General features: G+C 36.4%; 1 protein-coding gene and 1 long non-coding RNA gene across 11 annotated transcripts in view; one reads left to right on the top strand and one right to left on the bottom strand.

The window, feature by feature from the left end:
• Positions 1-15,559, bottom strand: part of RNF180 (ring finger protein 180) — a 78,629-nt gene that overhangs the window by 18,187 nt on the left and 44,883 nt on the right. For 7 of the 9 annotated variants that reach the window (XM_038124061.1, XM_038124063.1, XM_038124058.1 and 4 more), the window contains 2 exons: positions 14,982-15,207; positions 10,214-10,339 (listed from right to left, as the gene is read on the bottom strand). In XM_038124061.1, coding sequence (XP_037979989.1) covers positions 10,214-10,339; positions 14,982-15,207 — 352 coding nt within the window. The remainder of the gene's footprint in view (positions 1-10,213; positions 10,340-14,981; positions 15,208-15,559) is intronic. The other 2 variants (XM_038124066.1, XM_038124067.1) reach the window with 1 other exon arrangement.
• On the top strand, positions 90-10,199 carry LOC119695473. 2 transcript variants are annotated; one of them, XR_005255230.1, is made up of 4 exons: positions 122-2,575; positions 5,367-5,381; positions 5,488-5,610; positions 5,700-10,199. It is a non-coding gene; the product is annotated as an uncharacterized LOC119695473 (long non-coding RNA). The 2 variants fall into 2 exon arrangements; XR_005255229.1 differs by having other exon boundaries at positions 90-2,575; positions 5,367-5,610.

Genomic DNA, 15,559 nt, shown 5'->3' with positions numbered 1-15,559 from the left:
TTTCAGTGAAAATTATTTACAAGTGAAGTTTTTTGCACATTGCTACTATTAGTTTGATTCTAAGAAAAAATATAGCACCTTTTTACCAGTTAACAATGATGTTCAGAATACTAAGCAAATAAAGAAATAAAAAGTCTGAAGACAGTAACCTTGTGCTATTTTTTAGCTAAATAATTCAGCTTTTCCAAATGAAAATATGAACCCATGAAGTTAGCTTGTATATCATGAAAAATAAGCAGATTGTGAGAAAAGAAAATGAGTAAGTTTGAAGATTAATGCCAAAATCCATAAAGCATTAAATGCATGCATACACATTGTACAATGGCTATTCTGCATAACTAAATATCTCACTTATTTATTAAATAAGAAATATATTTGCCAATTTTATAAGAATTATTCAATAGCTACTGTGTCCAGTCCCTCTCACAAATTCAAAGAAAAAATAGAACAACTCATAATTTCTGTCTTGGGCTGTTTATTTTCCTGAAAATAACAGAAACAAGTAACGAGAGGATTGTGGGAGGGCATAATGACCTTAGAAAACATGCTCAGCCTGTGATTATTATCACAGAAAATATTCATCTGTGATTATTCTGTAATTATCAATACTCACAAATAGAAGCCACTTGCCTAGCTTATCTGCCAGGATATGTACTAAAATGGGAGTAATTAATCCACATATCACAGTGTAAAAATCACTTGACTTTGGAAGACTTGAAGGAATTTTGGATGATGGTCAGCAAGCAGATCTTTTTTTTTTTTTTTTTTTAAGTAACTAGGTGAATTACCTGTTTGCTTTTTCTTTCTTCCCTCAAATCATAACACAAAAAGTACCAAACAGTCAGAGTATTATGTAACAGCCGAGGACTGATATCAAGGAATGAAGCTGCATGGTCTCATGCATGTCATAGAGATCTAAATGCATAGGTGGCATACATTCTAGACCATAAAATGTCTTGCTTTGATTTTAAAGGTAAGGCTTATACATGTATATTGATGACATACCAATTACAGTTATGGTAATTTTCATACATTTGCCTTTGAGAGGGGGAGTTGTAATGACTTTTGTTCACATTTCCTTGTAAATAAATTGTATCTTAACAGTGAATTTAATTTGTGGACAATTTCTCTCTTTACCATGACAATGCAGACAATGAAAACCAGGGAACTTCAAACAGCAACTTGAGGTTGCTTCTGCTTCTGTGGTATGTGCATCAATAAGCTATACAAAAAAAAAATTTTTAAAAGTATTCCGAATATTCTAAATCAACAAGTTTTCATTTTATTTTTAATCTGCTTTCTGCTTCTCTTCTATTCTATCTAATCTCTTACTCATCATCAACATCATTCATTTCTCTGCTGCTTTATTTTACCACTGAACATTTCTGTACATCATGTTGTATTTGTCATCTTCCCAGATGACCAAATACCGTATTTCAGCTGCCAGAAACTCTTGCAAAGTTATCATCACAAAAGCCTTCCCCTGTTTCTGTCATATTGCTGTAATGGCATTATTATACTGTGCAAGCACCACATTCTTCCAAAAATCTTGTCAGGTTTCTGTCCAAGAAATGCTCCAGGATCAAAGTGAATTTCTGTTTATGTCCAGCTTTGGAATGGCCACAGAGTTATCTGTCACTGGTACAGGTGTATGAAGTAGTAATTGCAGGCATGTTAGGCAGGAAAAACACTGTATGTGGTTGGCCTTCTTTCTTCCCTATCCATTCATTGACAGTGATGAAGCCAACTAGTACATATACTATTATCAATCACAAATTATTATTTTTATAGCAAACAGAGTTTCTGTGAGGTATCAAATAAACTGACTGAGCACCACGCAAGCTTTACTTTTGAGTTAAGACAATTACACCAGCAGGGTTGAAAATCTTTAGTGGCTACATGAGTACAAACTGCTCTAGGAAGTGCATTTCAGTGCTGGGGAAGAATGCATGACATAAAATTGATTAAACATAATAGTTAACAGCTACAGCTAACAGTAACAGGTAATTAAGAATATAATATAACCATTTTTTCCCTATTCCCTATTCTTCTTGGCATAGTTGGCAAGGATTATTCCCCACTCCCACTAAAACATGTAAAAAACACTTGCTAATTCCTGCCACTGGTGAAGAAAAAAGGCATCTTTGCTTTCACTTGTTCACAGAGACCAATGTGAACCTGAACTAATCACAGCAGAATTTTACACGAAACATAAATATTAAAATCAAGAGATACTTTTTGCTCTGAACAAATTCCGTAAAGAAAGACTACTGTCTCTGTCTCTCTGGAAGCCTCTCAGGAATCCCGGCCAGCCCGGGGCAGCCCCGAAGCAGCCGATAGCGGGGGAGGACACCCTCTCGTGCCCCGAGGGTACTGATGGCAATTAGGCTAGTCGCGTTCGCAGCAGAAGAGACACAGGAGACAACGGTAGACCATAAAAGGCCGACTGTCAGCAGGGGCCAGTGCAAGGTTTATTTAGAGCTCCCGAGGAGGCCCCTCACCTCAGGGGGCCTCTTGGTCCGAGTGCCCGGGAGGAATGCTGAGGTCACATTTAAAGGATGGGAGGCAACGGAAGGTATGTACATTGCTGACAAATAAAGACTCTCCAGAGCTGAAACGTTGGGGAATGGACATTTGAGATAACGTATAGGATAGTACTTGGGGGACTGACCCCTGGCCTCGGACTAATCACTCGACGATTTTGTCCGTAAGTTCTAGATAAAAAGGATGGGAAACTGAGTGACTGATAGGGAGCCAGGGCAGGGATTTGGAGATGACCTCAGCCAAAGAGAATGATTGCATAGGTAGAGGGAGGGGGTACAATCTGGGGTAAACCATCTGGGAATAATAAGGGGATATAAAAACAATGCTATTACACAGTATTACAAAATATAAAAGCACACTACAACAACTACTACTTCAAAAAATTACTAATTCAAAGATTACCTAACGTGCATTGTTTTCTAGTTGTCTCTAGAGAGCAAAGAGTAAATATTTATGTGATCTTATTTAATAAATTGTTGCAGTGTGTTTTCTTTGCTTTTACTGGTATGCTTACTGTTCGATTTGTGATTTTCCAACCCCCTTATGTTGTCCTCCCCCTGCCTTTGGAGTGACACAGGTTCCCCATTTTGTATCTTATGTTTCTAAAATTAGACCTACTCCCTTGTTGTTATTCCGTTCAGTTAGGTGTCAATCTTTTTGTTTGTCACCCAGCCACTCCCTACCAAGTTTTAAACCCCCACCTTCCCAGTTGTCAATCCCTCCTATCCCTGCCCTTTTCCCCCAAAATCCTCCTTGCTCCCCCCCTCCCCCTCGGTATCAATCCTCCCCCGAACCTGCTCTCCCTCCTGGAGAATTCCCTGTCTATTCTGTGTCCTTTAGAACCCTATTAGTTTACCCAAGCTATTCCCCTCCCTAGTGCTCCTTTATTGGCCCAAGTGTAAAATACCCTGCCTTCAACCCTTCCCCAACCATACCCCTATTGGCTTGCTACCTTAAGTCCCTCCTTCTGAGAAGTGTTATAAAAGCTCTTGTTAGCCCCAAGTCTCGTCTTGGGTGCTGGTCATGAAATAAAGTTGTCCCAGTTCACCCCAAGACCCATGCTGCTGCCTTTTGCTCCTGCGCCGAACCACCGCTGGTAGCTGGAATTTGTGGAGTTTGTGAGGGGGTCTGTCGCGTGCTTGTTGTTGTCGTCACCTGGCCGGGACATAGTCCTCATCGTGACAATTAATAAATAAAATAAAACCCAATTTTATTATGGCTTAATAAAATTGTAATGGAAGACACTATTTTATCAAACAGCAGAACATCTTATAAAACAGGCATACTGAGTAATCTAAAGGTCTTTCTACCCTATTATTCATTTCCTGACAAGTCAAACTATGAGGAATTGGTTGGGATTGAAAAAAAGTAAGAACAAGGCAAGCATATTGCAACACTTTTCCCTCTCAGTCACAGGGACTTGCATTTCTAGGATCTCTGTAGACAAATGTGATATCTTTGAGTTTAACAGGAACAAAAAACTTTCATGATTTGAACCCATGCTTTGGGGTAATGATAATTCTATTTAATGTCTTTTAGTTCTTTTGCAGAGTTCTAGTTCTTTTATTATGAGACAATGAATAACAGCAGCACACATACAGTTCTGTCATGCCTTTCTTGATCTTAATTACCACAATCATCCTCCCTCTTTTAGTAATCTGTTTCTTTGTGTGAAGTATTCTAGTCTATTTACATAATCCTCATCAGGAAACAATTTAAAACTGACTTTCTCTTTTATCTTGTCTGTACCCTTCCCACTAACTACCTTGTTTTGTGATGAAAACAATGTAAACATTACTGAAGAACACTAGATACCAAGACGGTCTCCTGTCTGCCACTGTTTGCACTTGGTTTTAATTTTTATTATCCCAAATATTTCATACTGTAAGCAAATCTTACATCTTCATGTCTTGTAAAAAAATACACTGGATAATACAGGGTGTAATTTAGACCCATACAGGATCCATATAATACGTCTTCAGTGAGAAATATTAATCATATATTTCTATTCTTTGTCTGGCATCTTTTAACTGGCTTCAAAGTGCTTCAAAGGACTTTCCCTCTTATCCTGAACACAGCTACATTTTATCAAGCATCTTTAGAAAAGGACCTTCTTAAAAGTTTTTAGGAATTGTAAGCTGCAGAGTCAAAACCGTGATACCTCTAACTCCCCTACAAGTTCATTTGGGTGTCTCTGGTACAGCTGTGGGCCCTGGCCACAGGAGGTCCTAGATGTTCTTAGTTTGTCCTACAGACCAGTATGAACACTTGGCTGCCTAAGTAGAACTAAAGATGCCAATCTAACATCCATTCAGAGACATATCAAATGGGGAAAGGCTACAGTATACTTTTTTGCCCTGGCCATTCTATCACAACCCTTGGTGTTGCATAATTACAGCTATCAATATTCCTGGTATACCAGTCTTACAATATCATGGTTAAATGCAAACAAGCAATCCTGATGACACGTACAAATTAGAATTTGATTCCCTTCAGTGCATTGATGAACCAATAGAGACAAATCAACAACCATAATTTCTCAGGAGTAAATTACTCTCCTACACAGGCTAGTGCTGGAGGCAGTCTTTAGGACTGGAACATCCTTTTCAATGAGAATGTGGCTCTGAAGGAGTCCCTAAAGAACAGCCTATGCAAACCAGCTTAAAAGATAAACAAGGCTATTAATACACAATGGTTAGTTCTAACACTGTTTACGAAGTAACAGTGAAGGAAGTGGCAGCCCTGAAGCTGAAGCTTAAGACATCTCTGTAGCAATGACCTTTTTATTTTCAACCTTCCTTTCCATTTTCTTTTCCTTTCAGATTGACTTCTACTTGGTAAGGTGCAGAAGGAGAAGCATAAAGGCTATTTAGAGCACAGCTGCTCCATGGGACCCAAGGGGGACTCTGGAATCAAGAAATCAGTCTTGCATTTTTTTACCAGCAGGAGCTGACAGAACTTGGGGGCAAGGAAAATGAGTGCAAGAATTAGGGTCCAAGTGCTGACAAATCAGTAAAATGACAAAGTGGCCATCAGTGGAGCTGACCTAAGACACTCAACGAGCAGGTTTGGATTCTGTCTTTTGTATATTAGTGTACTATAAGCGTAACAGATACTCTGAGACAACACTTTCCAGTGAAGTATGTCTTTTGCAGGCAGAAAATTCACTTTCTGTGAAGACTGCAGATTGCAAATGATAAGCTCTACTGAAGAATCTTGCGAGGAGAGGCTGAGAGAGCTGGGCCCATTTAGTCTAGAGAGGAGAAGGCTGAGAGGGAAGATCAATAACACATATAAATATCCCAAAAGTCGGGGCCAAGAGGATGATGCCAGACTGTTCAGTGGTGTCCAGAGACTGGGAAAAGAGCAAGGGCCATAAACTAAAACACAAGAAGTTCCATCTCAACATGAGGAAAAACTTTGTGTTAAGGGAGGCAGAGCACTGGAACAGGCTGCCCAGGGAGGTTGTATAGCCTCCCTCTCCAGACACATTCAAAACTCAGCTGGATGAGTTCCTGAGTTACCTGCTCTGGGTGACCCTGATGGGATGGAATAGAAGAAGTTGAGAAGAATAGTCCAAAATAAGGATTATTCTGGGAGCCTTCTACCAGCACTACTCCTTATGTCTAAAATTAAATGCTGCACCTTCTATTTTCAGTAACACCTGTCTTGTTTTCTTCTCAGTAGATCCCAGTATCTGAACTTGAAAACCAGTATCACTTAAACAAGGAAGTATTAACTTAAAATCTGTAAATTTTCTGTTTTGAACATCCTGCCTTTGTTGCCTATCCTTTTGCCTATCAAATCACAGTAACAAGAATCTTGAATCAAGAAAGTAAATTTTAGTATTGTGCCCCGATTTTAAAGACAGAGATACCAAGAAATTTACCAATTGGCATTATTAAAAGCTTTCTCTAAAGGAAATTTTTCACCATTTTCTCTAGAGAATGATTACATAAAAGGACACGGCAGATGTGACCTACGGAAGTGCTGGTAATTTCCACCAGCTTTTAGCAGGCTTGAAAAACACTCTATTGTGCAATCCTTGACTGATGCAGAAGTCAATATTTTTATTAAGTACTGAAAGTGATGATATCAGGAATGAATCTGCACAGATTTCACCGTGTGCAACACTGGAGGAATGTTTTCTAGCTTAAACATTTGAAAAGATAGAAATAAGCGTTCTATTTTTAACTAGACTTTCAATTTAATTGCCATCAGTTGGAGGGGATTCCTGTTAGCCTAGGAATAATTATGATTCCAAATAGTAACCAAGGGCTGTAACTCAGAGGTTTTGTAATCCCCTTCTGCTGTTCTGAACACCTCTACTTTTCTTGAGCCACCTCTACAACCTTTCTCTACATGCAGGCAGCCAGCATCTATCTGCAGTGCTATCATCATTATCCTGACTACTTTATCCTTTATCTCTGCAATGTATTTCAATCTCAGATTTATGCAAAAGCTTTAGAAATAACACTTTTAGGCACAGTGTACTAAACATCTCAGTCATTTTTAATTTCTGCACTTGATTACCAAAATCAATGTCAAATTTAGTATCATATTTGCAATTTAAATTATTCTAATCTCTTATTTTAGCCCACATTTCTGTATCAAATTACTGCTGGAGACTTAGCCTTAGTTGGTGAACTTCCTGTGACTGTACAGCTCTTACAGAATGCAATTCCACTTTAATGGCACACAAAGGCCACACTTCAGTTATTAAATTATGATATATGATAATAGGATCCAATTGAGTATGTTTGCTATTTAACTTTTCTGTTCAAACTACACTATTTTTCTGTTATAAAATCTATTGAAGGAAACCATTATTTGAGATGTTATTTCTATTGTGTAATTACAATTTTTTAAGTTGTCAGTACTCAAAAGAATAACTAATATAATATCTTTGTTTATCTCATATGAAACAGAAGATACTTTAGAGAAATAGTTAAAATTAGCTTGTTAACTTTTCCATGTTTTAAAAATCTGAATGGGAAAAGGAGAATTGCTTTCCTTCATGAACAGCAATTCCATTTTATCATTAACTTATCCTTGACCAAACATCATAAAGCCTTGACCATAATACCATAAGTAATGTTTATGAAACAAATGGGAATTCTGTTGTTTATTTTATTGGAAAAAAATACAGTGCAATACAAGGGCAAACTAATCTGGAGCAATTTTCATCAGCAAAGCCCAAAAGTGCTGAAGTGCTGAGGTTTTTTTCTTTTTGTAGAAGAACTGAAAAGTTGTTTGTATTACTAAAGATAATTCTACATTCCTCATGGAAAATATCATATGAAAGAAGACTCACATGTAGATTGCCAAATATATTTGGCGTAGTGTATCAGTTCAGGAAAAAATAAGGAAAAAGAAGAAGTGCTTGATTTTATCTAGCAGCCCTGCTCAATAAATTCATTAAGTCAAAATTAGTTAACCTGATAAATTTTGTATATAATATAAACTTCCTAACAGCAATTTTTCTCTCCTCATATCCCAATCTAGTACTGAGGTCTGATTTTATCTAGCATTTCTAATGAGTGATTTACTGGCTTACTATTTTTATATCTGTGGTATTAAAATGATATTGTGGAAGAGGTTTTGTCACAATGAAAGCTGGAGTCATACAAAAAGAGCTTCTGGATTCTCTGTGAACACTGGACCTGCTGGATATGAAGGTGAAAAAGCATATGCATTTCTAACACAGCTACAGAATTTCTTCTTTGCCAATGCAGTATTGTACTGCAGTATTTGACAGTGCACTCCTATACAAAGGTGGTTATTTTCACATTCAAATTTGCAAGATTTCATTGCTTTCTAAGCACTGTAATCACATCCCTTTTCACTCCAGTCACTCTACTCATGGATACCCACCTATTCCTCTTCCCATTCTTTATATTTGACTTATGAAATTATAACATCTTATTTGGCTATTAGGTTCTTAATTTAAAGAAAATTAATCTAAGTACCCTGTTTATCTTTTAAGATCTCAGTGTTGTCAGGGTTTCCCTTGTCAATAGAATCTAATATGGTGTCAGAAGACTTTTGCTGCCACTATTCTCAGCATTTTATGCCTGTTAAGATCTAGCAGTGTCCTGAGCCAGAGAATACAACCAATTATGAAAACCAAATATGAAACTTTAGGTGTTGCCAAGCACAATTTAGATATTAGACCAAATAAACAGTCCAGGAAGAAAATACTATGTATTTGCATTTTGAAAGCACCCAAACCTGCAGTAGTTTTCATTGAAATAAAAAGTCAGAAGAGAGACATGGCAGCAATCCTTTTATTTAGTAATGCATAGACAAAGTTTCAGACAGCTTTGTGGTTTGTATGTCTTATTAACTAGACCTAACCGTTTTCCCATTTAGGTGGGACTTTTAGGCTACACTTTGGAGACACATAATTCCAGCATTCAAATCTACCTTAGTTGAAAAAATGGCAAATTTTCAGGTGGCACAATACTGAAACTATATGACCTCTCCAGATCTTTCTTTTATTTCTACTTATTTATGCTTTGTACAATGCTTAGCATTGTGAAACATATTTATGAAAGGCATAATTTGTATAAGACTACAAAACATAAAGCAACTATGTCACATGCATAATATATATTAAAATAAACCAATAAGCCCAGCATTAATACCCATACTATGTTATCTCCTGTTAGAGAAAATAAATAGTCATCCTAGTTTGTCCTGCCAATAGTTTCTTCCCTGAGTAATACCAAAGATAATCTACCAGTCCTCAAATTTCTCAAGTCTGCCATTTATGATAGCCAGGAACATTTCTTGATATTTTCAGTATCAAATTGTGACATTACTTGACATGATTTTATAAGTGGAGTTCCAGAACTTATCAAATTTCACCTTTACAAAGGCCTGGGTAGACTTATAAAAGGAATATGATAGAAGTCCTGTTTTATTTTTTTTCACATACTTTAGAAGCCATCTGCTTTTACAAACAGGAAAAGTATATCTGCTAGCTAGACTCAGCACTATGAAAAGTATATACAAGTAACAATATAAGTAAATGTATGTGAGAAAGCAGGGAAATATGGATGAACAGTGAGTCCTGCATTTAGGTGGTCTAACTTAAATTAGTTCAGTTCATGATCAGTTAGTCATGAAAATGTTTAGTGTTAGTAGCAACAAGAGGACTAAGTTTTCTTCATACAATACAGAGAAAATGAAATGAAAACACTCATACCCATTACTCTATTTCATATGCATTATGTATGGAATACTATATATTATTCAAAACTTTTTATTTGACTATTCCATAAAAGACTGATTCTTCTGATTTTTTTTTGAGAGGTCTTTACTGACCACACTCAGAACTAGCAACTTTTTTCCCAGAGCAATTTTCTTTATTCCACTATGCAGACAGAAATTATTCTAAGGAGGAAGCTACATAAAATTATCCTGATAATGTGCACAGAATTAAAGATTCAAAAAGAAATGAAAAGGTACATACACAATTGTCTTTGTACAGTTTGCAATTTATCTTTAGATTCAGAGCACTGTATGAATCACCCATGAGAATTAAACTAACCTCTGCTTTAAGAATCATCTGTCTGTTTGCCAATGGCATGTATTAATCAGAGTCTTATTTTCAAATATTACACTTGAGATTGATTGACATTTAGGCAAAAATTAAAAATCTTACCTTCAAAAACTCTGAATGCATTCTTGCAGCTTGGTAGAGGCCATTTAGCAGAATTAGATTTTTGAAAATTTTCCTTTAGATTCAAATATTCCATAGGGAAAAAAGATCTGGTAGAGTTATTCAGATCTACAGTAATTAAGGGGAAATAATACATATATCAATACTCTAAATAAAACATAATAATTAGCATAATAATTTGCTTAAATTTATACAAAATAAAAATGCCATATCTACTGTGTAATTCTTCTTCTGATCATAACACCTATTTTTTAAAATCCCATTTACCCAACCATTTCCATACATAGCAAGAGCAAGTCATAAACATTCTGCTTCTTTGGAAAAAAAAAATAGAAAAGATGATGTCATTATGATAATTTCTGGCAAAATTATAAATTTAAGAAATCAAGCTATTTAACTTAAAAAACTGCGATGACCTTTACGCATAAAAAGTATATCCATAAAAATGACTGTGGTGTTAATTCTCAGCTTTTTGTTTAACATCACCATTCAGTAATAGTCAGTAATGCAAAGGAAGGGGAAGAGCCTGAAATATTTTTGAGATTTTAAAAAGTACTTTGGATAAACAGGAAGTTAATACTGTTAATTAATTAATCCTGTCAATTATAAGTTTTTAAGAAAACATTTGTAGGATGATTCATGACACATTGGAGGACTTGGCATTATGTACTAGTCTCAAGAAATCAACATCTTCTCAGGGTATAATTTGGGGAAATACCTACATGATTGCAACTCAAAACTGCCAAGCCAATCTATTCATAGCAGTGCAATGGAAAACTAAAAGCAACAATATTTTCCTACCATAGAATTGATCTACTGATAACAAACAGGGTTGCTAAGCTAGTAGTTAACAGGAAAAACTTCAACCCCCTGCTCATTAATTCGTGTCTCCAAACCAAGATGGCTCCAGATAAATATTAATAGTAGCTGGTACCATAGTTCTTTCTGTACCTTCAAAGTAAGAAAAGACATTCACAGGTTTTTTGAGAAGGCTTGTATTTTATTACTTCATGTGCTCCAATGTAATGGAACATACTTTTCTAATAATAAATATTTTATGAAAAGATAAAATCTTTTTCTCTGGCAAATTTAAGAAAGCTAAACTTTTTGTGAGCAGGCTCCAAAAAGAAGGAAAAATTCCTTTGCTTCCAGTAGCTTTTTCTGTGTAAGATGAAGACATTAACTAACAGATTTGAAGTAAAAACCCCATGCTAGTCTGATTCTAAAAATTATCCTTTATTTCACCATGTCACATGGCAGGTGGAATGAAGCTACACAATACATGAAGAGCACAGAATCTTCAAATCCTCTGTCTCATTTTGTGAAAATAGAGCTACTGCACATATAAACTGCTGTCACTGAAGGAAAAAGGGCCTTTTTCTCTCCAAAATGTAAAATGAACAAACTGTGTATCTTTCACTAGTGTTTTTTAAATTTTTATGAAAGAGCTTTATATGCTACTGAACATATTTGGATTAAGTACTATTCAGATTCAGGCTTCTGATGAGACTCTGCTTGCCTCTCACAGCACAGAGAACATTTTATTTTCCTGCTACAGACCACAGAAATCAACACAGTTCTTTCAATTTTATTCAAATTTAAATACTGAAACCTTTGGTGAGGCATCTAATTCCTGTTTTTCAGAAAAGGCAGTGGTGACAAGTCTTCCTGGCTTCTGGAAGGCTGCTTGGCTAGGCTTTCAATGAAAGATCCCCTCAGGCTGGCCAGGTCACCTGTCCCTCTGTACGTACATGACCCACTTTCCCTGCGACGTGCCTGGACCTCCCTTGCACAACCACTACCCTCAATCTGCATTTCTCCAAAGTGGTGGATTTATTGCACATGTGTGTCAGATCTGGCCCTTCTTGCAAACAACATAGATTATATTTATATGAATGGAAGTGCAGAAGATCCCTCTGTCCCAGTAAGTGAAGCATTTAAAAGATACTTGGTAACTTAGAAAGTTACTTGGTGGAATCAGCTCACGAGCTGTTTTCTTAGGTTTATCCTGAGCACGTTGTCATCTGATAAGATGCGAGTTTATCCTGATGGGAAAAGGGCTTCTAAGAAATCCTTTAAGAAAGATGGGAATGCATAGTAAGCACCATCTGAGCAACCTATCTGGACTGGAACTCACGCTTAAGGGATCCTGTAAAAAAGGCTCAGTTGACCAAGGCAACTGGCCAGAGGAATTACCCTTGTGAGTCAAACATGGCTTTGTAGCTCTCAGTTAAACACTGATTTTCTCCATAACTGATGGATAATTTACCTCTTAGCCCCCTTTTTTTTAACACGTTACATGCATCCTTTTGTTGCAGTTATGTTCAGTCTGCAAAACTTTACAAGCTAAAAAGTGAACTTCTGAGTATATCCTTACATGTTTTTCTTTTAGACATATCTTTGTAAAATATATGCACATATACAAAAGGAAAGCTACAGAAAGCATCCAAAATAAATTAATGAGGGAAATAAGACATCCCAGCTCCAGCATTAGAGAAGTATGTAAAGACAAAAAGCAACTTTGCTTTGCTGCCTGCACAAACCTATAGTAGCAGTGACTTTAGCATAATTTTTAAAGGCTTAATAACTCTTCTGAGTGGAAAAAAAATACTATGCTTTACAATGTTCTGGCGCCATTCATCTTCTTAATGTGCTGATTTTACTAATTTCTTTAAGGATAGAACATCATCATCAATACCCCTTAGTTAATTTAAAAATTTTTCAGTATGTTATACACTGGAAAATTTAAAAATATTTTTCTTAGTATATATAATAAAACAAAGCTAAATTACTGTACCTATTTTTAAATATATTGCTAAGTCAAGCACATATTGCTATATATTGAATGGTAATATACAAATAGCTGCAGATTTCTCTCATCTGAAGTAGTTAATACAAAACATATTATATACTGTTATGGTCCACTCTTTATAGTAGACTCTAGTTACAAATCTATGATACCATATTTCCTCCTTAGGCACATAAATCCTTTTCCTCAAAAAAGCTACATACCTATTTAATATTTTAAGCATGGGTAAGGTTGAATGGGATGTCTTGAGAACAGCTAGTCCAACCTGCTGAAGCAGGGTCAGCTGCACAATTGCCCAGAACCATGTCCAGCTGGGTTTTGATGGGTGTTCCACAGCCTCTCTGACCAGACTGCTTGACATCCTCACATAAAAAAAAGCTCTTTCTTGTATTCAGATGGGATCTCATGAGTCTGAATTCATGCCGAATGCCTCTTGCGCTGGCAGTGAGCACTACTCAGAAGAATGTGGCTCCTTCTTCTTCATTCCCTCCCACCAGGCATTTTTACACATTGTAGGTTAGGTACTTAAAGGCTACAAATAATTCTGGTAATATTTCACTTAGACAACTGTAACATGTTGAAAAGTTTTGCAAATACATTTTAGAAAGCATATTTATTCTCCTTTTGTGCTCTCCCAGTGGTAATTTTCTGCAGCAAATCTGCTAAATTGGTTTTTTAAAATTTAAATAGCCCTCGAAAAACCTAACTTTCTATCAGTGAAACACACTTCATCTGTACATCAAATTGAAGGGAGCATCAAACATTAGGGAAATGAAATGAGAACAGCTTGAAATCTCTATACAGCAGAAAGGCAGGGGGTTGAGAGTGCTCAGGCTGCAGCTTTCCGCCCATTTTCTCTGCTGCAGTGCATCACTGCAGGGATAGCCATTCTCTATCCCTGGTGACCAGCAGCTCAGTGAATCATCTTGGGGCAATAGGTTCACTGAAAAATGCTTCCTTCCCACCCAAATGAGTTCTTCTTTATCCCCATAGTTCCTCAAACTGACCTGCCATCAAATCATATAAAGTTAGGCCTGTACAAAAGCAGAGTCTGTTGTCAACCAGAAACAGAAGGTGGGCAGCTCTGCTGATCAATGTGAAACCATACTTCAGTCTGCATCCCGAACCTGTCATCATCACAGCACTCACAACAGCTTAAAGAGGATCTCTGCAAGATCTCTGTAGCATCTAAAATGAAACAAACACTCCTGCATGGCTGAGTCATTTCCATTACTTTGTGAACTGTCTATGCACAGTTTTAAGTGCTGTAAATGACCTAACTCCACATACCATAGTGCAATTTTATCAATGAATCTACCATATAAGCTTTGGACATAAAAGACTGACTCACGCTGTTCCAGATATTCTATCTGCAGAACTATTACTCTCTCCTATTTCTATACCCAATCTGACACCAAACACTCCCTATTCACCATATTTTCCTGCTGTTAAGAGTAAGGAACACTAGAGATGAGGGTATAAAAGGCTAGGACAGGAGAATTTAAGAAGATTATCAAGGGTTCTCCCAGCCTTTATTTTCACTTGTGTCCAAATTTAATGTCATAAATTAAAAGAGCATTTTTTTGTGTGTGCCATGAAGCGAGCCATTTTGAAAATACTTTTCCAGTAGGACAGTTTGAGAAATGTTTATTATGTTTGGAGCTTGTTATTATTTAGGAAGAAGAAACAAAAGAAATCTACCAGAATTCTACCAGAAAAGAAAATTATCAGAATCTCATTTCTGAAATAAAAAGTTTAAAACTACATGTCCCGAATAGCTTCTTGACATTGAAAAGAACCTGCATGGAATGCTCTTAGGAGGAGTTAAATGGAAAGAAAATCTCACAGTAGATTAACATTACCAAAATTTTCTCTGAATTTATACAAGAAGGAAAAGTACAAATATTTTATTTTATGTGTAAAAAACTTTCATTTCAATACCTGTTTGGAAAAAGACTCTGGCAATTGTAGTGCGACACAGTGGACATGGAGTGCTGGCTGGATTGTCTTTGGCAAGCATCCTTAAGCAAGGTTCACAAAAGATATGGTGGCACGGATAGCACATGTAAGGGTTGAAATAAACATCCAGGCACACAGCACAGAGATAGCTTTCTTTATCTCCTCTGAGTTCATGCTCATCATCTGTATGCAGGTTATCATTTGCAGGCTGCAAGAAGAAAAAGAGAACATATTTTCACATTCAGCTTATAATTATTTTTGATACACCAACTGTCCGGATGATAATTTTCAGTAATGGTTAAGAAGGCAGTACACATACGTGATATTCTTAAACTTAATACAGGTTACTTTCAAAAAGATGATGAAACATAAAACAGGAATTTCAGAAAAAGTCCTCAGTGGGAAAGACGAAAAATCACAAGGCAGTAAAAGAAGGAAGTAACAAAACCAAAAAGGCTGAGTAAAACTGTACTATGATCAGATTTCTTCTTTAAAATTAATTTTTACAGTTTATATGTATCTGCATTACAAAAATGTAGAAACATAGAATGGTGTGGCTT

Source organism: Motacilla alba, chromosome Z (assembly GCF_015832195.1).
Source record: "Motacilla alba alba isolate MOTALB_02 chromosome Z, Motacilla_alba_V1.0_pri, whole genome shotgun sequence".
In the NCBI taxonomy this organism is placed as follows: Eukaryota; Metazoa; Chordata; class Aves; order Passeriformes; family Motacillidae; genus Motacilla; species Motacilla alba.
This window is presented reverse-complemented; position numbering and strand designations above follow the sequence as displayed.